The sequence below is a fragment of the Phocoena phocoena genome, chromosome 16, assembly GCF_963924675.1.
Source record: "Phocoena phocoena chromosome 16, mPhoPho1.1, whole genome shotgun sequence".
NCBI lineage: Eukaryota > Metazoa > Chordata > Mammalia > Artiodactyla > Phocoenidae > Phocoena > Phocoena phocoena.
In genome coordinates this window covers 31058053-31081560 of record NC_089234.1, presented here as the reverse complement: position 1 = coordinate 31081560, position 23508 = coordinate 31058053, and the positions used below count along the sequence as shown (strand labels likewise).

The following is a 23508-nucleotide window of genomic DNA, read 5'->3' as shown; positions in this document are numbered from 1 at the left end:
CTTACTGTAAAGCTACAATAATCAAGACAGTGTGATACTGGCATCAAAAAAACCCAAAAAAACAAATTAATCAATGCAACAGAAAAAAAAGTTCAGAAATAGATCCACATAGATACGTGGTCAATTGATTATCAATAAAAGTGCTAAGGGAAATCAGTGGAGAAAGAGTAATCTTTTCAACAAATGGTGCTAGAACAAATGAAGAGCCATAAGCAAAACAAAACAAAACAAAACCCTTGACCCTTAACTCGTACAATATATAAAATTAACTACAAATGGATCATAGACCTATATTTCAGAGCGAAAACTATAAAATTTCTAGAAGAAAACATATGAGGAAAACTTACTGATCTTTGATTTGGCAAAAGATTTCTTAAAAAGGACAGAAAAGCACAAATCATAAAAGGAAAAAAATCAATAAATTGGACTTCAAAATTAATAACTTTTGCTCTTCAAAAGATACCCTTGGATTTCCCTGGTGGCGCAGTGGTTGAGAATCCGCCTACCAATGCAGGGGACACAGGTTCGAGCCCTGGTCTGGGAAGATCCCACATGCCATGGAGCAACTAAGCCTGTGCGCCACAACTACTGAGCCTGAGCTCTAGAGCCCAACAGCCACAGCTACTGAGCCTGCGTGCCACAACTACTGAAGCCCACGCACCTAGAGCCCGTGCTCCACAACAAAGAGAAGCCACCGCAATGAGAAGCCTGCACACCACAATGAAGACTAGCTCCTGCTCGCCACAACTAGAGAAAGCCTGCGTGCAGCAACAAAGACCCAACGCAGCCAAAAATAAATTAATTAATTAAAAAAAAAAAAGCATGTCTCCAACTTGCCCAATTAATATCAAGCAGATGTGGGGCAAAACCATCAAAAAAAAAAAAAAGATACTCTTGAGAGAATGAAAAGACAGGCCACAAAATGGGAGAATATACTTGCAAGCTACATATAAGACAAAGGACTAGTATCTACAATATATAAAGAACTCTTACCATTCAACAAGACAAGCTATAAAAAATAAGCAAAAGATTTAAACATTCATTAAAGAATATATATGGATGGCAAATAAGTACACAAAAATATCTTCAACATTAGTCATTAGGGAAATGCAAATTTAAACCACAATGAGACAACACTACACTTCCACTATAATGGCTAAAATTAAAAAGACTGACCATATCAAGTACTGGAGATAATGTGAAGCAACTGGAACTCTTATAAATACAATGCTAGTGGGAATGTAAAATGGCAAAACCACTTTGGGAAAGTTTGATAGTTTCTTGAAAAGTTAAGCTATAATATGACTCAGTCATTCCACTGTAGTTATTTATCCAAGAGAATCAAAAAATATGTCCACACAAAGATTTACATATGAATACTCACAGCAGCTTGATTTGTATGTAATAGCCAAAAACTGAAAACAATTCAAAAGTTCATTACTGGGTAAGTGGATAAACAAACTGTGGTACTTCCCTTACAATAAAATACTACTGAGCAATACAAAGGAACAAAATTATTAATATATGCAACAACATCAAGAGATTTTTAAAATAATTTTCTGAGTGAAAAAAGACCAAAAAAAGATCATACACTGTGTGAGTCTACTTATATGAAATTCTAGGTAATGCAAACTAATCTAAGATGACAGAGAGCAGACCGGTGGTTACCTGAGAATGAAAAAGGGAAGGGAAAAAGAAAATTTTTAAAGTAAAAAAAAGAAAAAGGAAAGAAAGAAAGAGAGGGACTTCCCTGGTGGCACAGTGGTTAAGAATCCGCCTGCCAATGCAAGGGACACGGGTTCAAGCCCTGGTCCGGGAAGATCCCACATGCCACAGAGCAACTACACCCGTGCACCACAACTACTGAGCCTGCACGCCACAACTACTGAGCCCACGTGCCACAACTACCAAAGTCCACGCGCCTAGAGCCCGTGCTCCGCAACAAAGAGAAGCCACCGCAATGAGAAGCCTGCGCACCGCAACAAAGAGCAGCCCCTGCTTGCAGCAATCAGAGAAAGCCCACACGCAGCAACGAAGACCCAACACAGCCAAAAATAAATAAATAAATAAATAGATATATAGATTAAAAAAAGAAAGAGGGAAGGAAGGAGGAGGAAAAAGGGATAAATTACAAAGGTATATAACAAAATTTCTGGACTTTTTAAAATTGTGGTGACTGTTTCCCAAATATATACATATATCAAAGCTTGCCACACTTTAAATAGATACAATTTATCATATGTTAATTATACCTCAATACAGCTGTAAAAACATACAGACCAAAAAAAGGCATAAAACATTCTTCATTCACTGCTCTCGGCATAAATCTGAATTCGGGGCAGAAAGGAAAAAAAGAAAAAAAAACTAAAACAGATCATCACCACCACCAGTACCACAACAAAGAAAATGTGACTTTAACTGAAAAACTGAATCCTAGTTTTTTGCTTGGTAAAAGCGGGATAATGCATACCACTATCTCTATCTCTTTGAGTTCTTCTGAAAACCAGGTGAGACAAGGGGTGTGAAAGTGTTTTGTAAAGTACAATGTACTTTACATTTGCAAATGTACCCGTCCTTACTATAACTCATCTTGTTAGATATGGCACATCACTTCAGTCAGTTGAGATCATTTTAGATGCTGTCTTCATCATTCCATATTACTAGTCCCTGCCCCACACCCATCTCATGTCCTTGTTCAATTTAATCATCAGATCACTGTGCCTTTATATGTCATCAACAATGATTTGAATAGGTCAAAGTCAAGAATATCTGTCATGTTCTACTAAAAGGTAGTATGTGACATATTATGGGTAATATCATACCAATACTTTAATTCTATAATTATTTACATGTTTACCTGACTGTACTATTCTACCCACATTTCTCCATCTTGTCCAACAAGATATAATACTTTATTTATACTCTTTGTTCTTCTAGTCTTGCTAAAACCTACCAAAGAGAGGAACTGAAGTTGTTCTGGCATTTTTGTTTTAATGAATCCATAACAGCTCCTAATGTTCATTTTAAAAAGTAAATGTTAATAACACATTCTAAAATCTTGTGCCTCATCAACATCAAGTTCACTGTGTTTTGTAAGGGAGAATCCACTTTCTTCATTTTCCTTCTAGAAAAACAATTTGCCTCTGTCTTACACAGTTATTCAAGCATTACTTATCATCATGATCTCTCAGTATCTCTAAAAGATCAGTTATATGAGCAACTAAACTTACTAAGGCAGCTGGGTACTCCTGTACAATCAATCCCCTTATCTAAGGCTTCACTTCCCTCTTATCAGGGATTATTTCCTCTTGTCTTTTCTTGTTTGAAGGTTATTTTATTTGATGAAAAATAAAAAGAGAAAGAATGAGATAGAGCGATTCTTCTTTTACTCTGTTACATCACTGATCCCATGTAATGAGCCTTTGGTCTTGCTATCAAAATATTTTTACAAAATCCTTTTGTTAGCCTTAGCACTTGTCAAGAGTTCAGGTTAGGAAACGGAGGTTTTCTAACACTATTTTTATAGACCTTAGTATTCTTTCATACTTAGGAATACTGTACTCTTCTCACAACCTTTGAGAGATCACAAAATAGCATGTATCCATTACTCTTTGTCTCCATTTTTTCCTCATTGTGTTAATTTCTGATTATATATCATGAATTTCTTTTTTTTTGTAGGGGGGGCGTTACGCCACACGGCATGCAGGATCGTAGTTCCCTGATCAGGGGTTGAACCTGCGCCCCATGCAGTGGAAGCGCAGTCTTAACCACTGGACCACCAGGGAAGTCCCCATGAATTTCATTTTTGAAAACCTCAAATTCTCAAGCCATTTGCCCAGTTATGGCCCAAGACTTGGGTCATGAGAGAGCATTTCTCTAAATATTTGTGAAATCTGATTTCCTAAAACCTCGGGCCTATTTCTGATGATTCCCCTCCCAAGCTAAAACAAACCTCAAGATGACACATATTACATGGCTCATGACCCCTGTTACTTCTCCATCAACTATTCTACCCATTAAGAGACAAAACCATAAAGTATGATAAGTCAAGGATTTATCAGTGCGTTCGGAACTGAATAATATTTAGATTAGAAAGTTTATTAGTTTCTATGCTCCCTTGCCTCTGAGTTTAAAACTCTGCAACTTGGTTCTTTGTCCTTTGAAAGCCTCCAATAACATTAAATTAAGAATCTGAGGTTTACAACCCACAAAAGACTTGATGCCTAAAATGTTTTTTTCAGAATATCCTGGCAAACCCTTCCTCATTCCCAAGAAACTCTCATAGGACCAAAAACTCTGGGTATAACACCTAAATCATTTCTGAACAAATTCCAAAGGAAAAAGGTTTTACCTTACCAGATACAATTTAATTTGAAGTACACTCTCTCTGACTCTCTGTATAGTACCTCTGCCAGAACACACCAACTTCAGAAACAGGTATGTTCATCTCTGAACAGTCTTCGACCCCAAATTTCATTTAAATGCCCTCTTACATTGTTTTGTAATACTCTCTAGGAACCATGCCTTAAGCGTGGCACACTAGACATTAGGTGAGATTACTACCACCACCCTCTACTTATGTTTCTTTTACCTTTATTAACCTGCTAAGATTGACTATTATTCAACAAGTTTAATCTGGCATGGATTTAATGGCTTTTTATGTATAATCAGGTACACATGAGCAGAGAATTTGGGGTCCAGAGACAAATTTCATCCATTTTCAATCTTATCTTGGGCTAGTCCTGGGGACAAAAGCAGTATTCTGACAAGACTCCAGATCCCAAGTGGGCAAAATCCCCATTGTTCTGGTGCCTCTGTAGGGCAAGACAGAGGCTGAAGTCACTATGACTACAGCTGGATTAAGCCTTCAATTGTGGAATCTCCGAGAAAACAGAACCAGAGCTAAGATCACCAGAGAAAAGGCTCAATGTCCAAGAGATCAAAGGAGTGGGGGACAGAATGAGCTAAGGCCTCAGGAAGAGCATATAAGAGTATCTGAAGACTCTGATTTTCAAACTAGGCTATTTTAGTAGGAGAACCAGCTTCTCAGACACATGTGGTCTGGGAGCTTTTCAGCTGACAGATCCATCCTCAGATGCTGGGAACCAGAATCAGGTAAATAGTAGAGACTGGGTTTAAAGCAGGACAGATAAATTGGCATAGGATGAAGCCCTGGGCATTGAATTTTTTAAACTCCCCAGTGACTCTAATGTGTACCCACGGTTGAGAACCATGGAGTTTGTGAGAATATATAACCATTTCCTTCATAATGTCAACAAGTCAAATAACTTAAAATATAAGTTTAAGTAGTTAAAACACTTAATGGACAACTAGGTCAAACATTCACAACAATTCCTAAATTTCATGTTCTAAACAAGTTATGATACTCTTAAAAAGAGGCAAAAAATGTTAGACCACACACTTGATTAAACCTTGAGGGCAGCGGAATGCCCTTCACTCAGCACTCCCTCATTATAAATTAGAATGCAAATTAAGACCATGACATTGTAGGAGGCTGATAAGCACCAACAGCCAGTCTTTTATACGCCAAAGATCAATTTTACAAACCATCTCTGGCTCAGCAGAGAGTATGATATTGTATTTGAATAATTAGTAATTATTAAATTATCTAAAGGCAAGTTACAGTGAATATTAACATTTAAAACCCCATTTACACAGTGGTAAAATTTATAATTTTAGTGAAACAAAGCATATAATTTTCACCACATCAAATTCAAAACTTTATGATAAAAATTATAACAGAACCAGAATTTTAATTTTTAAAACATTATGAAAGTAATTAATTCAGTAGATCATCTTTAAGAAGTAACTTGAATCTCTCTATATACTTCCTGATGGCCTGGAACTACTATGAAGCAAATTCTTTTCCAGTTAATTAATGAATGTAATTAATTACTCTACCCTTTCCTAACCTTTATCAGTTACTTTGCCTTGCAAAAACAAAAAACAAACAAAAGCTTTCAATTTTGAAGCAATCTGCAAAATATCCCTAAATAAAAAATATTAAAGACTTAGTAAAAATATATATGCAAGGTGTCTTTGAAAAACCTGGACTGTAAAACAACCAATCATCTGGAATTTCTGTGAAACCATTCAATAACTCTCATACGATAGAAAGGAAGCCAAAACGATTAAAATTCAGATGGAGATATGGGTTCCAGTTACAGTTCTGCCATTAACTATCTGTATGACCTTAACCAAGTTAATTGCCTCTCTGAAAAGCAGTAACCACCTTCCAACTCGCATACATATATGTACATATGTGCGCAAGTTTGCAAAGTGTACATTAAGACTAAAGTCTACTCCAGGCCTAAAGTTGTTTCTAGTAAAAAGACAACAGGAAGAATCTGAAGACTGTGAGTTAACTGTGTAAAGCGCCAGTATTTCTGTGCTTTAGCTTTAATATATTTAAATAATCTAAAACATTTCAAACTCTGTGATAACAGGTAAGATATGAGATAGGATTTTAATATCTATAGCACATATATTATCAATATTAATACAGATGCTTTCATAAGGTTCTAAAAATAGTACACTACTACCAAAAAAAAAAAAAATGTTATGGAGAGTCTTCACTTCCTACCACTGCACTCACCTACCACATTAAAACACCCATGTTGCTTGTGTGTCATCATTCTTCTAAAATATACTCACCAGTTTATCCCTAGCTGTTCTTTCACTTTATTGGTTGACAGAATCAAGAAAAAATGTTCTTTACCTAACTTTCCAGGACTGGGTAGGGACTGGCTGCAAATAGCAGAACTCCTAGTTAAGAGGTTCTCTGGAGAGACAGCAGGCCTCACATTAGAGAATGCTTACACTCTTTCAGTTTAAAGGTAAGATGCAAGCAACTCACCATTGTTCCAAAAGGAATGGCTCTCGAAGCATGGTAATAAATGGCTATAAAATTGATGAAGAAGGCAGTGCCACACACCATAGCTGGGATGAGGAATGCACCAATGAACATCTGCTTTATCCATCTCCTTCCTGAAAGAAAAGGGAAACTATAATAATCAGAGAGCTAGGTAGACAGACAGACATATATTAATGTTTAAAAGGTGGTTATTTAGTACCAAATTATCTAAAATTCTAATGTAAAGAACTTAAATTTGACATCCTAATAGCTGTTTCAAAACAACAGCTAATAAAGACCAGTCCAACTATTCAAGTATGTCTAGTGGAAACACGCTTTTGATGTGGGTGTACTGGAAAAGAGCAATGAACTATGGTAAAATATTCTGGTGTTTTGTCCTGATTCTGCCACTGAACCGCTGTGAACGTTGGTAAACCACTCAATCTTTCTGGGCTACAAGTTGGCCTATAAAGGTGTTTTTGAACACCTAGGTGTTACTTGGAGTTCTGGAGCTTCTAAGAGGTGCCCATGAAGTCACCAGTAAAGGAAGGGCCCAGGTCCTCCAGCCCTGCTTCAACAGAACAAGTTTATTTTCAACAGTTTCACACATTGTAGTTTCATATATGCTCTCATTTGAAAAGAGGGTTACACTGCTTTAAACAAACAAAAGTTTAAAAATCCCTGGGTGAACGTTCCCTAAATTTACTCTTAGCTCTATGATTATAAACATATATTTAAATTCATTTCTATGTTTCAAAAGGAAAAATCAATAGAATGTGTTGCATGAGCTTCCTCTCAGCAATCAGAACTAAATATTTATAAGTTTTACTATTTCTTTGAACCTCTTTGTATTGCCAAAATTCTATTTACTGAGAATCTATTATTTAAATAACCCAAGGAAAGAATTTTTAAACTATGTAATCAAAAATTTTTTAATCAAGTTCATAATGACCAGAAGCACAACAGGAGCTAGCTTTCTAGCCCAGCAGAGCGCATGAGCAAGCACACCTCCGGGACACATCTTCATGCTGCTCAGGAACGTAATGTAAAGATTTAACATGGGATCACTATTAAAGCTCAGCCCCACAACCATAAGCAACAGGACCCAAACAGAAAGTGCTACAGGAAAAACTAGCAATACCCTAACTTTTATTTTCTTCTATATAAAGTTCTTTTCAAACATCTGTCTCATAGAATTACTACCCCAGATCTTGACATTCTTGCAGAAAAACTCCTTGATTCTGAACTTTTGCCTCTATTTAATTTCTTTCTCAGGTACGTTTCAAGAACCCCTCCTTTCTAAACTAATACTCAGCATTTGAACAAAGCAAAAAGGGTAAGAACTAATTAAAATGATTATTTCTCTTATTAAATTCCAACTCTTTCCTAGCATTCTCTTTTCCTGCACTTTCCATTATCTTCTCAGATTCAGACACGGGTTAATAAATTCTATATTCAGCTATATTCAACTCTCTCTTTCTCCCTTTCCCTCCAACAGTCAAAAAGAATCCCACGTACGTTCCACTGGGTACAATCAGTGGCCCAGACATCTGCATTGTGCTTCCTACTGTTCCCCAACACCCTTGGAGACTCTGGTCTTTAAATTGGGTCTGGAGCACTATCCAGTGCACTGAGGACAGTATGAAGTCTTTGAGCTCCACTGTAGTCCAGATCCTGAGATAACCTGAAGAATCCTTGATTCTCTGGGCTGACCTCTATATTCACCTGGTTTTAGGGATCGCTCAGACAAAATATCAGGACATGATCAGACCTCCTCAGGGCACTGTCAATCAGAAAATAACCTTTAGATTATTCCTGGTAAGATCTGATACTCCTAGGCTTAGGTCTGAACTCTGTCAACTTTCAAGAATAAGTATAGTAAAGTTTGATTGGGTGTTCTTAATTTGCAATTGGACTAAAAGCAAATTTATGTCCAAGGATGAATAAATTTCCTGTTTTGAGTAATCTGTTTCTGCTGTGGAGACTTTTTTGGAGGTCATAAACTGTACAATTCTTAGCCTAACTAGTTTTCAGGTTAAATTCAAAGTAGGAGTTACCTTAGGCATCCTTATTTCCTCAGGATGGTAGACCTGTGTGCTAAGACTCACTTCCCATATCTAGACGTAGAACAGAGAAACTGAACAGCTAACTAAAATAGTCAGGAATCTGCAATGATACTCCCTCAGGCAATCCAGAGAACTATATCTGCTGAAGGTATACACCACATTAAGTCTGGTAGGACCAATTTTTTAAAAAAACCATGGTAAACCAGGATATCCTGAGGGAATTTTAAATGCTCTGAGCTCCTATAGACAATATGTCTAATCTACTAAAAGAAGGCAGGATTCCCTAATGACGACACTGCTTAGGATGGGCTGGGAAAATCACATTAAGAAATCTCTATCCTTAGGAATATAATTTTAATGTCTTTCAACAACCCGTCATTCATAAACTAAAATATGCTAATCTACTACTTTTAGCACGTTTCTGACTCCAAACAATTACAGGGGAAAAAAAGGAACTTAAAAACCCTGAATGCCATCACAGAAAGAAACAGCAAGGAGCAGTGTCCTCATATCATCCATGTATACCCCGTCAATTCCAGGTCACAATAGTAAAGAAGCAAGGGGGTATTCAAGATGAAGCTCTCTTAGCAAAAGACTGTGACAGAAAATCTTTGTGCATGTCCTTTGATAAGTATTTAAGAGTCAACAGAAGTAAACAGATTTCCTTCCTATGCTCCTTCACTGTCCAGACATTTATCCATAAACCATGAAACATGCCTTTACATTCGGCTATGAAGCTATATATTCTATGTGGAAACATCCCATGGAGCACTACTAGGGAACTAGGCACCTGAAAGCAAAATAGTATCAATAACTTAAATACACTCTCTCCTACATGTTCCTCAGGGCTAATTCACAGTGGACAATGGAGAAATCTATTCATTACTCATAATTTTAGGAAATAAAATGCAAGCATTCCATAAAAGCAAATTAGAGCATATAATAGGTATGGTGGAGATCATGTGAAATGGGATAACAAAGGACTTTACAATGGCTGTACTGCACATTTTAAATTCCATATACCTCACAGTGTAATATTAACATCTATAATTAAAAATACAAAGCAGTAACTCATAAATTACCTCCTTGTCTAGCATACAGACTTCCTCCAAAATAACCATTCACTGGAGATGTAGCAGCATAGACAAATATGGCTGTACTGAGCATTGACCCCCTCCTAAAAAGGCAAAACAACACATATGATAAACTAAAACCAACGATTTAAAGAAAATATCATATAGTCTATCACATTAACATTAGTTTAATTTCAAAAATAAATTTAGCAGGAACACAAAAGTATCCTTCTGGACTACAAAGGACCTCAAAAGGTCGCCTAGTGAAAGAATTTCTAGTTAAAATTGCATTTAAATAATAACAGACTGATCCTCATTCTTTTTAAATTTGGAGTTAAATTTCATAATATTCTAAACAAATATTTCACATTTCTTTGGCAAACATATTAGAAGCTGGCACTAAAACTGTTTTGCAACCCTGTGAACCAATCACATCATATGGAAAAGGATATTCATCTGTTAAGAAAAATCATTAGAATATTCCTCTTTATAATTTAACTGCTGGAGATTCTTGCCTGCTGATAGAAATAAAATGGAAGTACTATAACCTATATTATTGCTATTACTTTAAATGGTATAATACTGAGACTTTTCCTATTTAGTTTCCTTTACACTGTTAAAAACGTTTTTTAAAATCCATAGGTCCACAAATCAACATTAACTCAGATCAACAATTTCTAACCTCCTCTTCCAATAATATCTAAGCAATTCAGACCAACTCTCCTATTAAATAAAACTGGACAAAATATTTTAAATGCCTAATTGCAAACAGAAATATTAAAATGATAAAATGACAGTATCATTTACCATAATAAAGAAATGTACTTAACTCACTAAAAATAAAGATCATTTCTGAAACTCACCACAACTAGGAAGGTAAAAGACTATAGACAGAAAATATAACCTTGTCAGTCTGAGATAAAGAATACTATTTTAAATAGAATTTACAAGAGTATCACACTAATGTGTGCACTGGAAGGATACACAACTTTCAAAAATTAACCACCTTCTGGATAATAATTATTATTCCATTCCATTGTCCACTTACAAAGGAATCATACAGCCTTGAAACATGTACCACTCTTCCATTCAAACAATTATGTTCCACTTCTTAAAGAAGATACATAAGTTAAAACACTGCAATGTTTAATTACACCAATATATAGCTAAATACAAGTGTCGCATAATATAAAAGTCTGTCATTCCCATGTTTAGAAGACTGTGGGTCTCTCAAAATCAATCAGTTTAAAAACCAGATTTGCCCACAGCCAACATCATTCTCAATGATGAAAAACTGAAACCATTTCCTCTAAGATCAGGAACAAGACAAGGCTGTCCACTCTCACCACTGTTATTCAACATAGTTTTGGAAGTTTTAGCCACAGCAATCAGAGAAGAAAAAGAAATAAAAGGAATCCAAATCAGAAAAGAAGAAGTAAGGTTGTCACCGTTTGCAGATGACATGATACTATACATAGAGAATCCTAAAGATGCTACCAGAAAACTACTAGAGCTAATCAATGAATTTGGTAAAGAAGCAGGATACAAAATTAACACACAGAAATCTCCTGCACTCCTACACAATAAGGATGAAAACTCTCAAAGAGAAATTAAGGAAACACTCCCATTTGCCATTGCAACAAAAAGAATAAAATACCTAGGAATAAACCTACCTAAGGAGACAAAAGAGCTGTATGCAGAAAACTATTAGACACTGGTGAAAGAAATTAAAGATGATACAAATAGATGGAGAGATATACCATGTTCTTGGATTGGAAGAATCAACATTGTGAAAATGACTATATTACCCAAAGCAATCTACAGATTCAATGCAATCTCTATCAAACTACCAATGGCATTTTTCAGAGAACTAGAACAAAAAAGTTCACAATTTGTATGGAAACACAAAAAACCCCGAATAGCCAAAGAAAAACGGAGCTGGAGGAATCAGGCTCCCGGACTTCAGACTATACTACAAAGCTACAGTCATCAAGACAGTATGGTACTGACCCAAAACAGAAATATAGATCAATGGAACAGGATAGAAAGCCCAGAGATAAACTCACACCCATAAGGTCACCTTATTTTTGATAAAGGAGACATGAATATACAATGGAGAAAAGACAGCCTCTTCAATAAGTGGTGCTGGGAAAACTGGACAGCTACATGTAAAAGAATGAAATTAGAACACTCCCTAACACCATACACAAAAATAAACTCAAAATGGATTAAAGACCTAAACGTAAGGCCAGAGAGTATAAAACTCTTAGAGGAAAACATCGGCAGAACACTCTATGACATAAATCACAGCAAGATCCTTTTTGACCCACTTCCTAGAGAAATGGAAATAAAAACAAAAATAAACAAATGAGACCTAATGAAACTTAAAAGCTTTTGCATAGCAAAGGAAATCATAAACAAGACGAAAAGACAACCCTCAGAATGGAGAAAATATTTGCAAATGAAGCAACTGACAAAGGATTAATCTCCAAAATTTACAAGCAGCTCAGTATCAAAAAAACAAACCACCCAATCCAAAAATGGGCAGAAGACCTAAGCAGACATTTCTCCAGAGAAAATATACAGATTGCCAACAAACACATGAAAGAATGCTCAACATCACTAACCATTAGAAAAATGTAAATCAAAACTATAATGAGGTATCACCTTACACCAGTCACAATGGCCATCATCAAAAAATCAGCAAACAATAAATGCTGTAGAGGGTGTGGAGAAAAGGGAACCCTCCTGTACTGTTGGTGGGAATGTAAATTTATACAGCCACTATGGAGAACAGTATGGAGGTTCCTTAAAAGACTAAAAACAGAACTACCATATGACCCAGCAATCCCACTACTGGGCATATACCCTGAGAAAACCATAATTCAGAAAGAGTCATGTACCACAATGTTCATTGCAGCTCTATTTACAATAGCCAGGACATGGAAGCAACTTAAGTGTCCACCGACAGATGAATGGATAAAGAAGATGTGGCACATATATACAATGGAATATTACTCAGCCATGAAAGGAAACAAAATTGAGTTATTTGTAGTGAGGTGGATGGACCCAGAGACTGTCATACAGAGTGAAGTAAATAGAAGAAGAAAAATAAATACCGTATGCTAACACATATATATGGACTCTTAAAAAAAAATGGTTCTGAAGAAACTAGGGGCAGGACAGGAATAAAGATGCAGACGTAGAGAGTGGACTTGAGGACACACGGAGGGGGAAGGGTAAGCTGGGATGAAGTGAGAGAGTGGCATGGACTTATATATACTACCAAATGTAAAATAGATAGTGGGAAGCAGCCACATAGCACAGGGAGATAAGCTCGGAGCTTTGTGACCACCTAGAAGGGTGGGATAGGGAAGGTGGAAAGGAGATGCAAGAGGGAGGAGATATGGGAACATATGTATATGTATAGCTGAATCACTATGTTATAAAGCAGAAACTAACACACCATTGTAAAGCAATTATACTCCAATAAAGATGTTAAAAATTAAATAAATAATTAATTAATTAAAACCAGATTTGTTTTTTCAAGTATCCAATTAAACACTGCAGGTACTAACTTATTTCTTCCAGACTATCATTAACAAATTGATCCATTCTGTTTATAACTGGATGTGTGACCACTGACAGAGAGTTCAAAAACGCTGCTCATGTGACTGAGAGTCCACAATGACTACCAGCAGGTTAAGTTTGTAGTCCCCAGAGACATTTCCACTAAATGGAAGTGTGAGTATATAAGTTACAGTTTTAAAAATCAGACATACCCTTGCACCTCTTTGTTCATAAATATTTTGTGGGTATTTTACACCCAAAATAGACCATTTTCATCTACACTGAAAAAATCTGCTGAAGTGGGGAACTGTCCTCCTTGTTCATCTCTCCAGGACTGGGGGTCAGGGGAAGAGGGTGATATCTAAGTAGCTGCTTCACCTACACTTGCCATCTCACCACTGCAAAGCAAGTTTCAGCACAGCAGCTGCATTCTACCAGACTTACCCATACCTTCTCAAACACCATATGCCTTCTCAAGGGCTAATATCACACTAACCTGCATCCCTGCATTGATGTTGATCCTCTACCTATCTAAATATTTTTTTCTTCCCTGATTGCTATGACCATCATTGAGCAAAGTAATTTTCACATGTTACATTATCTGCTTTTTATCCTCTAGAATCCTTTAGATTCCTACTCTGGAGTGAGTCTTACAAATTTTATGTGCAAGTTTTTCATTTTCTCACCGCTTTGTATTTTTACTATCTCTATCTTCATTTCTACAGTCCAGAAAATTAAGAGACACATTCTAGAGTAAGAGTGCCTAGGTTCAAATCCCAGCTTACTAACACCCTTTACTAATAGCTATGTGATCTTACTCAAATTACTTAACGTCCCTGAGCTTTACTCTTCTCATCTGTGGGATGCAGATAAAAATAGTCCCTTTACGGGGCTGACGTGAGGATTGAATGAGCTAATGAGCATAAAGCTCCTAACACGGAACCTCAATAATGTTAGTCATTTTGATATCATAATAATACTGATATAATATCATAATAATACTGATATCATAATAATACTCACAGCTGTAGTACTTACCATGTAAATGATTAAGTATGTTCACTTCAAATAAGCTCTACGTAGAACAACTATCAATAATAATGACAGGCTAAAATAACAATGCATGACTTGCCTACTAATACCATCTATTAGATGCGGTTTCTTATTTCTAAAAGCTGAAGGTCTATAAGCAGAACAGCTTTGGAATTAAAAAATGAATTGCCAACGCTGTAACCCTAACGTTTCAGAAGGAACAAAGCAAAAACTTGGATTCTAGGAGAGGTTACCCACTACTAACTTATAAGACTGTGACTACTCCAAAGAAGACATACAGATGGCCAAGAAGCACATGAAAAGCTGCTCAACATCACTAATCATTAGAGAAATGCAAATCAAAACTACAATGAGGTATCACCTCACACCAGTTAGAATGGGCATCATCAGAAAATCTACAAACAACAAATGCTGGAGGGGGTGTAGAGAAAAGGGAACCCTATTGCACTGTTGGTGGGAATGTAAATTGATACAGCCACTATTGAGAACAGTATGGTGGCTCCTTAAAAAACTAAAAATAGAAATACCATATGACCCAGCAATCCCACTACTGGGCATATACCCAGAGAAAACCGTAATTCAAAACGAATTTTTGTGCCCAATGTTCATTGCAGCACTATTTACAATAGCCAGGTCATGGAAGCAACCTAAATGCCCACTGACAGACGAATGGATAAAGAAGATGTGGTACATATATACAATGGAATATTACTCAGCCACAAAAAGGAACAAAATGGGGTCATTCGTAGAGACATGGATGGATCTAGAGACTGTCATACAGAGTGAAGTAAGTCAGAAAGAGAACAACAAATATCGTATATTAACACATATATGTGGAACCTAGAAAAATGGCACAGATGAACCAGTTTGCAGGGCAGAAATAGAGACACAGATGTAGAGAACAAACTTCTGGACACCAAGGGGGGAAAGTGGCGGGGGGTGGTGATGGTGGTGGGCTGAATTGGGAGACTGGGATTAATACATACACACTAACATGTATAAAATGGGTAACTAATAAGAAAGTGCTGTATAAAAAATAAATAAAATTCAAGAAAAAAAAAGACTGTGAGTATACAGTCAGTGTCAATTCCGTAGTGATGCAGTTAATCCAGTATTTAATGTAAAGCATGACTTCTTGAAAGATTTGAAATGCTTTTCTTGAATTTGGGATTTCATTTGAAATATATTATATCCTAAAATAAGAACTACCTACCAGAACACTGAAGTTTAGGTTTTGGCCAATTATTTTAAGGTTCATGCGGTAAATAAATTACAAAGGTTATATTAAAGAAATATGACAGAAACTACAAAGAAATAACTTTGTTGATTAATACACATCCACTGCAGTTCAACAAGCACTGATTGAGTACCCTGCATATACGAAGTTCTTGAGGTACTCTCAGAATGCAAAGATAAGACCCAGTCCTTGCTCTCAAGGAGCTTACTGTCCAGTGGAAAAAACAGCAAGTTAATATAGTTAAATATTTAATATACAACTAAAGAGCTATGCTTTCAGCAAAACAATTTACTGCTTGTCCACCAAATGCCAAGCATATTTAAGCAAGAAGGCATCATGAACTGAAACAGAGGTACGAGATGTAACTGGGGACAAGTGTCATTCTGACTGAGGACTTAATGGGGTGGCGTCTATACCCCAGGCTCAGAGCATGTTTGCTTTGCTGAGGTCATGGTTCCCTGAGCACAAGGTTATAGTGCTACTAAATAGGGACTTGAGATCTTGGTGAATGTACAACCTTTTCTTATGATCCAAAGGCCTCACATCAAGAATTTCTTGCAGGACTTCTCTGGTGGTGCAGTGGTTAAGAATCCACCTGCCAATGCAGGGGGCACGGGTTCGAGCCCTGGTCTGGGAAGATCTCACATGTCATGGAGCAATTCAGCCCATGCACCACAACTACTGAGCCTGTACTCTAGAGCCCGCGAGCCACAACTACTGAGCCCGTCTGCCACAACTACTGAAGCCCACGTGCCTAGAGTCCATGCTCTGCAACAAGAGAAGCCACTGCAGTGAGAAGCCCACGCACCGCAATGAAGGGTAGCCCCCACTCGCTGCAACTAGAGAAAGCCGCATGCAGCAACAAAGACCCAACGCATCCAAAAATAAATGAATTTATCAAAAAAAAGAATTTCTTGCAACTGGTTCTGTTTTCAAAGAAAAAATGTACCAGAAAACCATGTAAAGATAGGATAAGAAGTCATTCGATTATTTTTCTAAACTCATGTGCCTTTTCCACCACTCTTTTTACTGTTATTTACAATGCCTTCTTCTGTCTGTAGAGTCTACAAGTTTTGGAGGCAGATGTGAAGTACTAACTCAGTAAATGTGTAATCCTTGTGCGTTTCTTATAAAGATCTAACTGGATCTTTAGATTTCAAAAAAGTGCCTATTCACTTTGTCAAACAACTCTGATTTGTAACTAATTCTGCTCATACCTCTAATGGAATATAACCTTTATAACCAACCAAAATGTTCAGTAAGGTTAATAATTTTAGGATATAACAGAAAAATATACTTACAGCTAAAGAATACTGCTCATTATTTATTTGCAATAATGATATTTAGGCTATTTAAATTCTAAGATAATTGAAATCAGCAAGTATTTAATTATGATTGACTTAAAGGTTCCAATTATTAAAACTATTCAAGAACAACAAAAAAGTAATAAAGTTAAGCACATGAACTTACTCTGTATACAAATCTTCTATCATTGCAACAATAATAACAATGAGAGACACAGCAAATATCTGACATCCAGAACCAATGAGAGAGGAAAATATCAGCGGGTGACTTGATGGTCTAAATACATCTCCATGCACCTGCTTCCATCCATACTCATCTCCTAGGTCTCTATCCTATATACATATATATGTTGAGAGAAAAGAAAATAATTCAGAATGAAATTAAAATACATAAAATAGGTAAAAATTTACAATTACAGTCGTAAGTTCCCTCACTACAAACTTAAAGGTATTAAAAGGGTTTCAAAATATCAAGAAAAGACATTTGTTCAAATTTAAAATAATTTCTGCCTTAATAACTTATAATGTTAAAGTGCTGTAATATTACTGAGGCTCAGGAAGATGGATCCTGGTTGTACTCAGAGAATCTCAAAGAATGGAAAAAGAAGTCTAGGTGCAAAAAGAAATGGTCAAACTGGGAGAAAAGCCCAATGGCTCTCTGAATGTTACTTTCAGACACTACTCTTGACCTTTACGTCATGACTAAGGCTCACATATGAGTGGGGGCCAGGTGGAGAGCAAAACTGAAGAAGATTAAAACCAGTACTAGAGGGCTTCCCTGGTGGCACAGTGGTTGGGAGTCCGCTGGCCAACGCGGGGGGCGCAGGTTCGTGCCCTGGTCCGGGAGGATCCCGCGTGCCGCGGAGCGGCTGAGCCCATGGGCCATTGCCACTGGGCCTGCGCGTCCAGAGCCTGTGCTCCGCGGCAGGAGAGGCCACAGCAGTGAGAGGCCCGCATACCGCAAAAAAAAAAAAAAAAAAAAAAACAGTACCAGATGCCCTAGCAATGCAGAAATCTCCCATATAGCCTGGAGCCTAAGAAAATACACAGGGAATATATCAAATAGTTAAATATCATTTAACTGTCTATAGCATTTTTTAAAAAGGATTCAATTTTGCCTTTTCAACCCAAGTAAGCAAATATCCAAAACACTGTTTCTTAAGAAATATCAGTCCCTCAAGATAATCTTTGTGGTTTTTTTGGCCTTGGTTGGGGGTGGGGGGGTCCTGGTCAGCTATGTTTGAGAGGCACCAAATATTTCATCTACCCTCTGATACTTCACAATACACATGAGCATATTAAAATTTTAATTTGTTTAACTGTTTTCCAAACTTATTTAATGATGGAGCATATCTACACAGACTAGCCATTAACAACTGAATCACTCTGCTGTACACTTGAAACCAACACAACATTGTAAATTAACCACACTTCAATTAGAAAAAAAAAGAATAGCCATTAACATTCCCTGGCAGTCCAGTGGTTAGGACTCCAAGCTTTCACTGCTGAGGGCACGGGTTCAATCCCTGGTCAAGAACTAAGATCCTGCAAGCCACACAGTGCAGCCAAAAAAATTAAAAACAAAAAAACACCACTTTTGCTCATTTATGACACTGTTCAACAATTTAGCAAAAATAATTTAGAAACAACCCTCCCCTTTGAACCTATTAAACTAAATGTAAATCAATCCTTCCACCTACTCCCTTAATTTTATGCAATACTTAACAGCATTAGAAAGATACCAATACAAGTCTACGACCTCCTAGCTGCAATTCTGAAATCAAAAGCTCTGAAAAATAAAAAGTCTGCCTCACAAGTTTGACATATCCTTATATGGTGGCAAATCTTGGAGCGAACTAACAAGAGGTTATTTATACTGTTTATTTATCCCACTTAGGGTGAACAGTCATATGTTTTGCTGAAAACACATTAATATATTTGATTATAGGACATGTAATCAGGGCATGTAAAAACATTAAAATATTCAATTAGAGACCCCTCAGGGAGCTTTCTACCTTTCTAAAACCTGAAAATTCTGAATTCTAAAGCTCATCTGACCTCAGGATTATGGACTTGCTTCCAATATTCAATAACACTAAGCTAAATTATTTTATAAATACAGTGTAAAATGTTTGCTTACCATGTCGTCCATTTCTTCTTCTTTACTGTACCGGGCATAATCTTTTCTTAAAGTTCTCATTAAAATCATTGAAACTAAGCCCACCAAGAAGATAACCATCATGAAGGAGTTGAATATTGAAAACCAGTGAATCTAAAATAACAGAAAATAAAATCTTACTTGAAATACCAGTTACAAAATTCATGGGTTTCATGAGGACAATGGGATGTTAATGCAAAAAAACCCCACAAAAGTCTTCTAAAAACTTTTACATGAAAATCCAAAACTAAGATATACTGGGAAAGAGTCATCAAAGGGATTGGCTTTCTTTCCAGTAAGCTTTATTAGATGCATTAAAAGTATGATGCTGTTTACACGGATTATCTCAATCAAATTTATTGTACAAATAAAATACAATTTGGCCGCACAGAATATGCTATTCAGCATTAGAGAGAAAGAGCATGGGTTTTGGAGTCAAACAGGTCTGAATTTTAACACAGGCCCTGACCCCAGTTTTCCTACATCAAAAATGAAGGAAATAATACTATATCATAAGTGATTTGTACGGTTTAATACATATATAAACTGTATGGCACCGTGTCTGGCACAGAGCAGTAAATAATAAATATTAGTTCCCTTCCCTCTAACTAAGCAACTACCTGAAAACGTCTTTAAAATTATAAGACTAGGGCTTCCCTGGTGGCGCAGTGGGTTGAGAGTCCGCCTGCCGATACAGGGGACACGGGTTCATGCCCCGGTCTGGGAAGATCCCGCATGCCGCGGAGTGGCTGGGCCCGCGAGCCATGGCCGCTGAGCCTGTGCGTCCAGAGCCCGTGCTCCGCAACGAGAGAGGCCACAACAGTGAGAGGCCCGCGTACCGCAAAAAAAAAAATTATAAGACTAAACCATCATAGCTGCCCACCATGAACTTAGGCCACCTTCCTGAATGACCTGCTTCACTTGCTTCCAGTTCATCCTCTCCACCCTGCCGCCACCATTATGCACTCCTCTCCAAAGCAGCTATCCATGGTACAGAGAATTCTGAGGTACCCCATAGTTTCTCAATGCCCCCAAGGCTCTTGACTTTGATTTTACCCACACATTTGTCACAAAATTATGTCCAGATTCAGCACAGCTGACTTCAACTGTCTGTGGCACTGTCCAACAATTCCTTTATATTTTAATTCCCAAAATTTCCTTATGGATAGTTCCAAAATTTCTCTTCTCTCTCAATTTCATTTATTTTTCCCTTCCTCTCTATTTCCATGCCATCACCTCATACCTGATAGCTCTAATGGTCTCCTAGTTGACAACCTTTATGTTTGGTCTTTCTCCTTCCTTTCAATTTATCTGACAAAAGCTTATCCAGCAAATCTTTTTGAAACATCATGTTCATGTATCACTTCTCTTTTCTAAAACTTACAGTGACATTCCCTATTTTCTCACATAACAAACCTAAACTATCTTCCTTAATATTCTGTACCCCTTGTAAGATGGCCACCTCAGCTTAACTAGCCAACCTTTCTTTCCACTGTATCTTATATTCCAATCAGGCCTACCGCTCCTCAATGACCCAAAAGTACAGCTTATTCACTTCCACCTCTGTATCCTTCTCAGAATTTCTTCTCACATGGGACCCACTTCTATCTAGCTTTGTAAATTCTATCTACAATTTAAAACCCAACTCAAAACCCCTCTCCTCCATAAAACCTCTCATACACATATTTTAATTATTCACAGATATTCTCCTGCTCTAAACTTCTACAGATACATAGAATATTTAACATGAAGGAGATACTGTTCTGTACAATTAGGATTTTAATTAGATTTTAACTTGGGCTAACATGCTGAGCATGTGCACTAGAGTGAAAAGCAGTACTGGCTGTTATCCACCCTGAGGCTTCAGGCAGCTGATAAACTATGGCTTCCCCTGAAAAACAAGGGGCAGTCAACTGCCTCTGCCTCTTCATAAGGTCATTTCTTCCTTCATTCAACAATTTATTTATTAAATACCTATTGAAATTATAAAGGAAATAATGAATGCATTATATTTTGAAATATTTACCAAAAAGGGTTGTATAAATTTAAGTTTATCACAAAAGTATCACTTAAGATTTATAAATGCAGTCTATAATAATAGGCTTTTCCAAAGGTTTGATTTTGTTTCTAATCTGGGAAATTAATGACCCAGAAAAGGACGAGAAAAAAATTTACATATATATATATATATATACACACACATATATATAAAACTCCTCTCTCTTTTCAGTCAATTTATCAAATTTTTGAAGAGAAAAAGGTTTATATAGTTACTACTTAGTAATAAGAAAGATACTCCCCAAAATGCAAAACTTTCTAGCAAAGCTCTCTATCTTCTAATCTAATATACAAACATTAAACTAATACCGATTATAATGTACTACTAATTAGTTAGTACTAATGTACTAACCTGACATTTTATAATATTCCTTTATCCCCCAAATTATAAAATGTTGCATGATTCTGAAGTTATTAACCAAGGGAAATATTTCTTTAAAACAATAAAGAAATGAGATGTCACAGAGGGGTTACTAACCCTACGAACTGCTGACTCCAGCACCCCTAGTGTTGCTAATCCGAAAGCAGCACCCCAGGTTTGTCATAAATGTTAAAACACTGGAGATTAACTAACTATACCACCAGGACTGCCTCATCCTGAGCACCTGCTCTGGAAACACTGAACCAGGTGCTTTATATGCACTGTCAAATGGAATTTCACAACTCTGCAAGGAAGTATAACCCCTGCTTCACTACTGAAAAGAAGCTAAACAACTGAGTCATCTGACCACAGTTACAGTAAATGGCAGAGACAGAGTCTGTATCCAGCTGGGGCTCCTAAGTCTATGTTTGTAGCCACTGTATTAGAAACAATCCCAACTCTTACACAGTAGATCCCATCTACTCCTGCCTACTCAAGGAAAATGCTTCAGTTATTCTCCCCAATCCCCTGAATCATCAGTTTTGTACTCTCTACTGAACCCCATCAACATAACAAACATATTTTTCTTACATTTCAAAAAAAAAAAAAAAACCAAAAACAAACCCCCACCCCGTTCCTGATTCCATCTTTCCTACCGGCTACTACACCATTTCTGCACTCCCTTTAGTAGCAAACTTGCTGCCTCCAATTCCTCTCCTCCCATTCTCTCTTAGATCAGCTCTGTTGAGATTTTGCCCCACCACTACACCAAACCTGCTCTTCGTCAAGTTCAGTGATGACCCCAGATGAATCAACAGGTACTTTCAGTACCCATCTTACCTGACCCATCAGCAGCAATTCAGAACTAATCTTTCTATCCTCTGTGACAGACTTTCCTCTCTTGGCTTCCAAGATACCATACAATCTTTTTTTCGCCCCATACCTTACCAATATCTCCTCAGGGCCCTTAGCTGGTTTCTCCTTTTCTCCCTGAACTTATACTACTGCTCCCAGGGCTCAGTCCTTAGTCCTCTTCTATCCGTACATACTCTTCCTTGGTATTGCACTCAGTCTCGCAGCTTTAAATACTATTTATATGCCAATGGCTACAAAATTTGTAGGCCTCTCTTTTGAACTCCAGATTGATATATCCAACTAGCTGGTCATTATCTCTGGATATCTTACAGACACTTCAAAACCACCATGTCCCAAACTGAACTCTGATCTTCCCCTCCAACTCTCCAAATACAGCTTTTCCACCCCACTGACAGCAGTTCCACTCTGATAGATGCTCAGGCCAAAATGTGGAGTCTTTCTCAAACTTTCTTTATCTTTCTATCCATCAGGAAATCTTGCTGGCTCTACCTTCAAAATACGTTCACAATCTGGCATCTTCTCGCCACCTCCACTGCTATGCCTTGGTCTGAGCCACATTTACTTCTTATCTGCATTAATGCGACAGCCTCTCCAGTGGTAACCCTGCTACTCCCCGTTTCCCACACCACCCATTTTCAACATCACAACCTGAAAGACCCTTTTTAAAAAGAGGTCAGATCTGCCATTACCCTGCTGAAAACACTATCCTGCCCCCTTTGCACTCCAAGTCCTTAAAGCAGCCATGGATGATCTGGCTCCTGCTGCCTCTCTGACTTCATCTCCTACTTCTCGTCCCCTTGCTCTGCTCCAGCCATATGGGCCTCCTTGCTATTCCTCTAGCACACCAAGCATGTTCCCACCTAACAGGCCTTTCCATG

At 37.3% G+C, this 23508-nt stretch overlaps 1 protein-coding gene across 1 annotated transcript in view; it reads right to left on the bottom strand.

Moving 5' to 3' along the window:
• TM9SF3 (transmembrane 9 superfamily member 3) overlaps positions 1-23508 on the bottom strand; it is a 74085-nt gene that overhangs the window by 26230 nt on the left and 24347 nt on the right. The window contains exons 6-9 of the mRNA XM_065894190.1: positions 19318-19449; positions 17344-17510; positions 10023-10117; positions 6878-7008 (exon numbers count right to left, since the gene is read on the bottom strand). Of these exons, the coding sequence (XP_065750262.1) occupies positions 6878-7008; positions 10023-10117; positions 17344-17510; positions 19318-19449 (525 nt within the window). The remainder of the gene's footprint in view (positions 1-6877; positions 7009-10022; positions 10118-17343; positions 17511-19317; positions 19450-23508) is intronic.